The following is a 9352-nucleotide window of genomic DNA, read 5'->3' as shown; positions in this document are numbered from 1 at the left end:
ATTTTTAAGAAAATTATTTTCCTACAAAAAAATATTTATCAAAATTTTGACCAGTCAATAATCGTAAAGTTGAGAAAACGTTTTTTGAAAATGTTTTCCGCCATACCGAACTCACCCTCTATTTGTTTTAAACCTCTAAATTTTGCTTCTTTAGTGAATGTCGAATCTTGTGTTCCTTTGTATTTGATTAGTCTCCTTCCACACTTCTTTCCTCATAAATAATTTGTTCTTTATAAGTTATTCAATTATGTGAGTGAAAATAATTAATAATTATAAAGACTTACCAACAAAATAATGATACACGTGCCAAGAGATTAAACTAATTATGCAATAGAAAAATGTAATATAAGTTACTCCATTTGTTTCAATTTGTTTGAACCTATTTTCTTTTTAGTCCGTGCCAAAATGAATGTCCTCTTTCATAATTTGGATCAAATTCACTTTATGAATGATTTACAGCCACACAAATTTTCAAGGCTTATTTTGAACCACAAGTTTCAAAAGTCTTCACTCTTCTTAAATGTGGTGCATAATCAAATGTGTTCATATAAATTGAAAGTATATTTTTTTTAAAAACAATTTAAATATCTTTGTAGCATGACCGGGGTCTCATGCAGCTAGTTAGTCAAAGAAGTGATATTGAAATAAGGAGGAGGACAGGCGGGGGAATTGAGAAGAAAGATTCAAAATAGAAGGGTACCCCCAACCCCTCAAAATAATCAGACAGCGGACCACTAAAAACCCGGAGCAAATTCAAACTCCTTACTACACTCTTATTTTAGCAACCATTACAATTCTCTCTTTAATTACAGAATGTACCTCTATTAGTTTACATCTACCAAGTTATCTCTTCATTTGTTGTTGCTGTTGTAAGAATCTCATCTTTGAGTGAAGAGAAGGTATGATTTTAGCAAATCATGGTAACCCCTTTGCGGTTTTGGGTTCTTGATTAATTAAATTGGTTTTTTTACTAGCATCTCAACTCTCCCAAGTTTGTGTTTCCGATCTAACATTTCATCTTGTGTTTTGGGGTATGTTAATATCCGGGTTTCTTGGAAATGTTGGTGACAACTCCTTTTTGTTTCTTCTGCTTACAACTTATCTCTTACTTTAAAAATACTTGTAGGCCACTATTAAAAACCGCAATTGTTCCTTAACTACTTTAAAATGGTAAGTTTTTTTATTTGATTATATCGACTTCTTTATGCTCATAATATCCCAATATCGACTTCAATTTCTTATTTTTTTTTCCTTCTTCAAAAGCCAATCTTGATAAGAATTGGATAGGCCTGTATGTTAAGATTTAGGTTTCTTGAAAATTTTGTTGTATTAAATTGGGGGACATGTTTTTACTTGTGTTCTGTTTAAGGAATGACTGATTGGGCTATAAATTTTGAAGTTTCAGTCTGTTTAAGATTCGGTGGAATAAGTTGAACGTCAGTATTAATTGAAGATATTATAAGGTGTAAAAGAATGAAAAAGACGTCCATCTTTGGTTTTGCTTCATTGTCTAACATGTTAATTGATTATAGGCAATGGGGAGAAGTGTGAGCCCAATACTTCGAAGAGAGCTGGAGAATTTGGAGAAGGATGCTGAGAGTAGAAAATTTGCAATGAAAGCATTGAAGTCATATGTGAAAGAGCTTGATTCCAAGGCAATCCCTCTCTTTCTTGCTCAGGTTTCTGAAACCAAAGAATCCAACGCATCATCAGGAGAATACACAATTTCACTCTATGAGGTACTTGCCCGTGTACATGGACCTAAAATTGTTCCTCAGATTGATAACATCATGACCACTATTATCAAGACCCTCACATCCAGTGCCGGATCTTTTGCCCTTCACCAAGCTTGTTCAAAAGTTGTTCCAGCCATTGCGAGGTACAGTATGGACCCAATGACACCTAAGGAAAAGAAAAGATACATTATACACTCCCTCTCAAAGCCCCTTTCAGATTGTCTTCTGGGAAGACAGGAGAGTTTATCTTCTGGAGCTGCTCTCTGCCTAAAGGCTCTGGTGGATTCTGATAATTGGCGCGTTGCTTCAAATGAGATGGTTCATGAGGTTTGTCAAAGAGTTACCGGGGCTTTGGAGAAGCATACACAAACAAATTCTCATATGGCTCTAGTCACTTCTTTAGCCAAGCACAATAGCTTAATTATGGAAGCTTATGCAAGATTGTTGATACAGTCTGGATTACAAATTCTAAATAGTAGCAGTGGAGAAGGACATTCTCAAAAAAGATTGTCTGCCATTCATATGGTCAACTCTTTGATGAAGTATTTGGATCAAAGAAGCATACATTCTGAGCTTAGAATAGTTATCGAGGAGATGGAAAAATGTCAATCTGACAAGATGCTTTATGTTAGAGGGGCTGCATTTGAAGCATTACAGACTGCAAAGAGAATATGCTCTGCCTCTGAGAAGGGTTCAAAATTTGAGAGAGATGTAGATTCAATGACTGGATCCAACTTTGACAAAAATCTACGTGACCAATCACCTTTAACTGCATCACCAGAATCACGCACAATTAATTCTTTTGTTGACTATGAACCATTTATGGACTCCCCTGTCTCAATCAATCAAGGCCCTTTTGATAGGAGGAGTGTGAACCGAAAGCTTTGGAAGAATGGTGGTGTTGATGTATCTCTTAAGGATGGCATCTCCTCTGAATTCGCACATGGAAATTCTGAGCACAATGAGGGTCATACTGGAGATAACACTGCCGGATTTGCTGGATTTTTGCCCCGAAATGGTTTTGTCAGAAGTGCTACTCCTAGTCCTCAGGTAAAACATGTTATCGAGTGTTGTTCTTTGCTCAAATTATGGTGTTGGAAGTTTAATTTTTTCGTTATTAATTCTAAAGTCAAAAAAACAAATTTTAGTACAAGTTTGTTGGAACAACAGACAGCACACAGGTCTGACGGCTAATATTTCTAACAAGCAAAAGTTTGTCATAAATAGTAAGGAGTCTTATGGAGCTAAAAAACTACCTTGTGTATTTATGAAGAACAAAAGGTTCAACTCGGTTATTTGAGTTGCAAAGGGGAATAAAGAAATTAACAAAATGGTCCCTCTAGTGCATCTGCTCACACAACTAATTAAATAGCAATGCCAATCTTAGAAGTAAAAACTTTGATGTCTATCATTGTTGGATGTATATGATTTTACTAGGATATGAACTGAGGTATTCTGAAATTGTTTTAAGTTAAATAACAAATATGATGGGATTCCGAAACATGAAATGGAACATATAAGTAAAATCCTTGACAAATTGAATTTATGTGCCTCTGGTATGGTGTACTATTTTATGGTTTCCCTAACATGGTTGACATGGCTCTTCTTGTGCTTCAGAGGTCACGTTCTCATGTGAATGTCGAAAGTGTGAAGATCTTTGCAACGCCGAGAAAACTTATTCATCTCCTTCAGGATGCCAATGATGTGAAGTCAGACGTTTCTGAGAGGAAAACCAGAAGGTTTAGGAGTCCATCCTTGTGCAGGTGTGGACAAAGTCCAGCAAAGTCTGAAGTAAATGGCCTCTTCCATTGTAGAGATGGGACAATATCTAATGACGGGAAACACTACCATCTAAACTCGGAATCAGTATCTTCTACAGAAGATGCTCAAGCTAATGGAGATTTGCAAGTATCTTCAAATGATGGAACAGAATCTCAACGCATCATTCCCCAAAAAGGCTATGCTTCTGCTCACATATTGGTTTTTGGTATTTTAGTCATAGTTTTGGCAGCATTCATACTTTTGTTGTGGATAGGCAATCAAGACCAAAGCTACAATCTTGTTCCCACCTAAAATAGGTAGTTGGTCTTCTATAGGACCTTCAGTATCTTAAATTTTCTCAGTGAGGATTAATCTACTTTGCTACAGAACTGATTATCCTATCACCAGAATTGATAAGTGGATGCTAATTGAAGGCTTGCTTTTTCGAAAAAGATATTGCTATTGCATGCAGTGTCAATAGGCTTGGTTCTTCACATCTGTTTAATTGTCCATTTAAAATAAATTTGCTTTCTATAGCTTGTTGAGTAAATTGATGACACGAGCAGATGAATGAAATTATATTTGTAAGCTTTACTTGAGTTAATGAGGGAAAACATGGGCAACAGGACAAATAGACCTATCTTTTTAATGACCAAATGGTTTTTCATAGGATTTATAGCTAATATCCACAACAGACCTCTCTTTCTAACAATCAAATCTTTGTTCATAGGATTTATAGCTTAATATCCACATCAGAGCTCTCTTTCAAGGTTAAATCAAGTGTATCTGCTTGATTTATGTTGCCATCTCTTGATTTGCAATGAGAACTCTATTCTGTGTCAAAACAAGTTGCTTTGCTGGTTCAGAACTTCACATATTTGGGTTATGCAAGCTTTGTTTACCTCTCCATTCAGTCTGAGATTCTATGATTATTGGTTGAAGCAAAGCGACTTGCCCAACACATATGTAAGAGTATCTGCCATAACTTTCATGTCTTGAGCCAGGACTCAGCACGTACACTTCGTTGAACCCGTCCCGTCCTACTACCACTGAGTTTCGTCTTCCCTAGTCATGAATAATTATCAACATATTAGCAGCTAGAATTCAGAAATTGCTTAATCCATGAATATAGTTTACCCGATCAATGAGTGTGAAGTTCCTAGGTGCGCTTTTATAAATTTTGCTCATTTCATCAGTCAAATGCTTGTAGTTTTCTGTTTCTTCACCCTCCAACTCTTTTTCTGTTTCCTCGTAGTTTTGATTTTTTGTACCCCAGCTTGAGAATATTTCCTCAACCCAGTATTTCTTAGAAGCCTGATTGTTCCTCTTCCCAAAGCCAGGAGGAAGAATGCTGAAGTTAGCTAAAAATGGAGGCTTACTGAAGAAATCTGACCCTTGCAGTCCCACTGCGTAGCTGGCTTCTGGTGTGCTTACTGTCAGATGGCTAAGAACTGAACCCATCATCCGGAGGCTCGAAATACCTAAATTAAATACTCTAATCTCTGAAGTTAAAACGTCTTGTTGCAGAGTAACCATATACTTAGCCTCAATCTTTCCATCTGAACCTCTGGAAATCAATTCCACCTGTATGCTTAAACCATTCATAAAATAGTACTGTAAAAGACAGCTAACTAATTAGCTTCTAAAAGAAACAAAAGGCACCTGAATAGATCCTTGAGGATCTCCTTTAACTTGATGAAGAGCCCAAGAACTTGGCGACCATGAAAGACCTTCATCGTTCTCGCAACTGCAGGCTGGTGAAACTCCTCCTTCAATGACTGCTGAACCATCCTGTCCTTGTGAGACAGTGGTATGAAGCAACTCCATTGTGCCTCCATGCCACATTTGAGCTTTGTATGATGTGATCAAACCACTTGGAAGCATCAAGTTAGCTATACTTCCATTCTCCAACGCCATGTGGACAACACAGCTCTCATTAACTCCTGTGAAGGTGACTCCATGTCCACTGAACTCACTTTCCAAGTATTCCGGGTATGAGATTGAAGCTACCCCTGGCAATGGAATATTTCTTGTTAAGCTACTGTAGTGGAGATGAGGACGAACTATGGATATGCTTTTCCTCGGGGATCTAGAACCGGAGATCATATTCAGAGAGAGGAGACAAGAGTTAATGGCAGCCATGCCAAACAGAAGAAGGAAGAATGGGGTGAGGTGGTACTGAGTTCTGTTATCCCTGTTCCATGATATGATATTTCTCAAAATTATATTTGGATAAGAAGAGTAACTTTTGGTTGGCTATGGTGGAAAATTTGAAACTGTGGATTATGCTTCCTTTTTTATTTGTCTTTTGGACATGTGTTGATATGATTATTTTGGATGGTGGTCCTCCCTTTTGCTCTTTCTTTTTTCTCTTTTACAAGATAGGACTTATGGGTGTAACTTGTGATTCTATTAACGTGTCATTTAGCCCCTGAAACTGCTGCAGTTGAAATAATATATCTTTAGCTCAATCATCATCGAACAATCAACTCACTGAATTTGCTTGGAAGTAGTTAACTGTAGGAGCGAAGCAAAACAGAGAAACAAGCATTCCCCAAATCCATTTGTATTTTGGAATGATAATTACAATTACTCCAGGTGGAGCAAAAACGGTACTAAAAAGGTCTTTTCAAGCGATAGTGCAGTAATTTTTTCTTGAGGAATAACCAAGTACATTTGGCATTGGATAATATTGACGAAGAATTCAGGAGGTACAACAAGCTTGTAAAGTAAAGATATATGTGAAAAAAAAAAGAAGTCCTGCAGTTCTAGATGACAACATCATAAATTATCATGCTCAATAACTTGTGCTCCTCTCCACTCTTCACCAGGATTTACAATAAGAGGAACCAACATTGAAGCAGGGCCTGTGCAGATAAAGTAATCCTTCCCATAATTGTCTGAAAATGAACCTGGACTTGATAAGTAAATATCTTCAAATCCCATACGTATTATCCTGAAGAAGAGCTCACGACCCTGGAAAAAGAAAAACAACAGGAGAAAGATGAAGTTTTCTGCTGTTTCTAAAGATAGCTTTTCTGTACTTTAAGACAGATAATTTAGAAAAAGCTGTCTGCTGTTTTTGAAGGCTTCTTTTCTGCACTTTATTCTCTTAAGATGGATAATTAAAGCTGTGAAGAATTTGTTATCAAAAGACATCTCTTCATGTTGAATTGGATACCTGATCGATGGTTTCATATTTTGAAGGTATTGAATTATAAAATTCCTTTGCTTTTTCGTGTGGTGGAACACTGTAAAGTCTACTGAGCTTGTGCTTGAGGACAGTGATGGGCACATCTTGAGTCGACCATATGCCGGGCTTCTTTTCTGGCTCCCAACCAAAAGAGAAAAGATCAGGTTCCTCAGTTTTCATAGCTTCGGCTGGAGATAAAATTTCAAACGAAGAAGGCAAAGGAGGATGTGTGCAATAAGTGCAGCTCCGGAGTCCTTGTATTCCTGTCCCTCCTCTTGTCTTGGACTTCAAATGGCTTAGTATAGCAGTCGTTAACTTGACAGGCTTTTTGCCATTGTTCTTCACTATAATTGCTGTTACCATGCTCAGTGGATAGAGTGACATCACATAGTTAATATCCAGAGTCCCTCGGCTGCAGCTCAATTCAACCTGCCCATAACATTATGGTACTTGTATTTATTTCCTTTTTGGGGCAAGGCCAAAATCAGCATCTAAAACACAACGAAGATACTAGTGCTATACTGTTTCTATGAATCTATTTTCTGAACAAGGGATGAAAGTAACTTTTTTTGTTGTTGATGAGAAAGGTAAATAAAGGATCAAATAATTAAACACAACACATTCTCTTTTTAAGCGTTCCTTCCCCGGGCCAGTGGCCCAAGAGAAGCTCCGATTATGTCTAAAACACTGGTTGCTAAAGTTATATTGATGATCATTAAGTCAAGCATTGAGAAAGAGATATGGGACCAAGACTAGGGAAAACAACTAGGCAGTAGTACTTACAGAGACAATTAGTCATGTGCTCATTCCAATCTTATCTTAGATAGTTTGGAACTATTTAAACAAAAAGTAGTCATGTAGTATTGCTCTAAATCGGAGAGCATCACTGAGTACCTGGAGAGCATCAATAGAGTCAGAATCAACATCTGTGACAGTCCACTCAGAAGCTGCTGCTGCTGCTGCTGCTGCTGTTGTCTTTGCTTGGGGATTAGGCTCCAAGATTTCATTGATTACCAAACCAATGCCGCCTCTTGAATTATTAGAAGAAGAAGAAGAAGAAGGAGGAGGAGGAAGGGTATAAAGAACTTCCTCAAAGCCATCATCTTTCCAATAAACTTTTGGCTTGTAAGAAGTGACATGGGCATTGGGTATGTGTAGTTTGACTGAACTTCCATTTCTAACCGTCAGCTCAACATACCCTGGCTCTGAAAATTTGATGCCTTTACGACCAAATCTCTGTTCAAGAGTGTCAGCAACACAAGTGCTGGCTTTATTTACCAAATTGAGCTTAGGTAGAGAAAGAGATAAAAGAGCTGCTGCAGCAGCCATTCTTAACCACCAACAAGAGAAAGAAGAAGAAATAACAAAATGTGAGTTTTTGTGTGCTTAGGCTTAGCCTATTCCCACAAACACACACCAGTACTGACTGCATACTGGCTAAGCCTATCCCCACCTCCTCCTTACTTTCTCCAAACAAAACTTGCCACATTAATTAATGCCCAATAAGACATTTTACTACCCCTCTATTTTCTTTTCTCAAGGGGACTCTTAAATGTTTTATTACAAAATTACAATATTCTAAAATATAATATAATAATTTCAAATAAACTTATATCCTGACTTTCCAAAACTTTCGTCCTACAGTCTCAAAATTCTATATAACTTGGTTAAGTGAAAATTCTACCTTTATATATTCACACTAACTTCCTGAAATAGATCATATTGCAAATGACCAAAGGGTTTCCACCAAGTAAAATGGACTTCCCGATGTAATTTTATAAAACGGTGTTTGATTGCATAAGAAAGGAAAAAAAAAAACACTTTAAACACTTCATAAAATAAACTTACACAGTATGACATGCCAAAGTTATTCTAAATATTTAGTGGAAATTCAAAATTCGACGTGTGAATTCTCATAAGAATAGTATGAAGGGCAAAGTAAAAATGTTAGGATTAATGAGTTCCCAACTTGACTAGAAATGGAGAAATTATATATATATAAAATGAATTGGAAAAGGGCTAAAAATGTCCCTGGACTATCTCAAAAGGTCTATATGTATCATTGATCGACCTATTTTGCTAAATATACACCTCCGCTCATCTTTCTAGCTCACTTTTGCCCTTAAAACTAGCATACTTCTTTTTCATTTTTATTTTAATTTTTTTTTTAATTTTTTTTTGTAATTAGTTTTTAAATAATTCTGTTTTGTCTGTTTTTCTTTTTCTCTTTTTCTTTTTAAAGTGACAATTGAGGCTCGAATCTGTCTTATGCTCAGGTATGATTTTTTTAGTTATTATTAATACGTGTCATATTTCTATTAGACGAAATTAAAATATGCTTAGCCAATGCTTCAACTGCCTTGCCGGACTTTGTCGATGGTATGCTTTATAGCTCTTCGTCAATCTATAATTAGAATGAAGAGTAGAATGTGAGGGAAAGCAGTCTAGTTGACTAAGTGAACTGAAAGAGGGATTGTTGTCTTTGGTAGTGATACTGCTATTAAAGAAGGAGATCTTGTCAAGCGCACTGGATCTATTGTGGATGTTCCTGCGGGAAAGGCTATGCTCATTTCCTTCTTCTCGAATCCAAGGGGGACTTCTCATATTTAGAATCTTTCTGCGGTGTGCTCCGTTTACTATTCTTTCGTACTTGCGTATCCAC

The 9352-nt window shown here is 36.8% G+C and overlaps 3 protein-coding genes across 3 annotated transcripts; 1 reads left to right on the top strand and 2 right to left on the bottom strand.

Moving 5' to 3' along the window:
- The first annotated feature begins 657 nt into the window (after window positions 1-657).
- LOC132636053 (protein SINE1) lies at window positions 658-3949 on the top strand. The gene is made up of 3 exons (XM_060352717.1): window positions 658-899; window positions 1533-2786; window positions 3354-3949. The coding sequence occupies exons 2-3, from the start codon at window positions 1536-1538 to the stop codon at window positions 3807-3809; spliced, it is 1707 nt and encodes a 568-aa protein (XP_060208700.1). The 5' UTR covers window positions 658-899; window positions 1533-1535; the 3' UTR covers window positions 3810-3949.
- A 115-nt stretch (window positions 3950-4064) lies between these two features.
- Window positions 4065-5829, bottom strand: LOC132636054 (protein NDH-DEPENDENT CYCLIC ELECTRON FLOW 5). The gene is made up of 3 exons (XM_060352718.1): window positions 5160-5829; window positions 4635-5081; window positions 4065-4562 (listed from the first exon to the last, which is right to left on the bottom strand). The coding sequence occupies exons 1-3, from the start codon at window positions 5637-5639 to the stop codon at window positions 4368-4370; spliced, it is 1122 nt and encodes a 373-aa protein (XP_060208701.1). The 5' UTR covers window positions 5640-5829; the 3' UTR covers window positions 4065-4367.
- A 218-nt stretch (window positions 5830-6047) lies between these two features.
- Window positions 6048-8134, bottom strand: LOC132636055 (photosynthetic NDH subunit of subcomplex B 2, chloroplastic). The gene is made up of 3 exons (XM_060352719.1): window positions 7585-8134; window positions 6679-7119; window positions 6048-6473 (listed from the first exon to the last, which is right to left on the bottom strand). Exons 1-3 carry the CDS (start codon window positions 8017-8019, stop codon window positions 6279-6281), a joined length of 1071 nt encoding a protein of 356 aa, XP_060208702.1. The 5' UTR covers window positions 8020-8134; the 3' UTR covers window positions 6048-6278.
- Between the last annotated feature and the right edge of the window lie 1218 nt (window positions 8135-9352).

The sequence above is a fragment of the Lycium barbarum genome, chromosome 4 (assembly GCF_019175385.1).
Source record: "Lycium barbarum isolate Lr01 chromosome 4, ASM1917538v2, whole genome shotgun sequence".
NCBI lineage: Eukaryota > Viridiplantae > Streptophyta > Magnoliopsida > Solanales > Solanaceae > Lycium > Lycium barbarum.
This window is presented reverse-complemented; position numbering and strand designations above follow the sequence as displayed.

Coding starts and splice junctions, on each gene's coding strand:
- LOC132636053 (XM_060352717.1), top strand. CDS start 1,536: ATGGGGAGAAGTGTGAGCCCAATACTTCGAAGAGAGCTGGAGAATTTG. Junction 2,787..3,353: donor GTGCTACTCCTAGTCCTCAG/GTAAAACATGTT, acceptor CTTGTGCTTCAG/AGGTCACGTTCTCATGTGAA.
- LOC132636054 (XM_060352718.1), bottom strand. CDS start 5,639: ATGGCTGCCATTAACTCTTGTCTCCTCTCTCTGAATATGATCTCCGGT. Junction 5,082..5,159: donor ATCCTCAAGGATCTATTCAG/GTGCCTTTTGTT, acceptor TTAAGCATACAG/GTGGAATTGATTTCCAGAGG. Junction 4,563..4,634: donor ACTTCACACTCATTGATCGG/GTAAACTATATT, acceptor ATTCATGACTAG/GGAAGACGAAACTCAGTGGT.
- LOC132636055 (XM_060352719.1), bottom strand. CDS start 8,019: ATGGCTGCTGCAGCAGCTCTTTTATCTCTTTCTCTACCTAAGCTCAAT. Junction 7,120..7,584: donor ACTCTATTGATGCTCTCCAG/GTACTCAGTGAT, acceptor TGTTATGGGCAG/GTTGAATTGAGCTGCAGCCG. Junction 6,474..6,678: donor AATATGAAACCATCGATCAG/GTATCCAATTCA, acceptor TTCTTTTTCCAG/GGTCGTGAGCTCTTCTTCAG.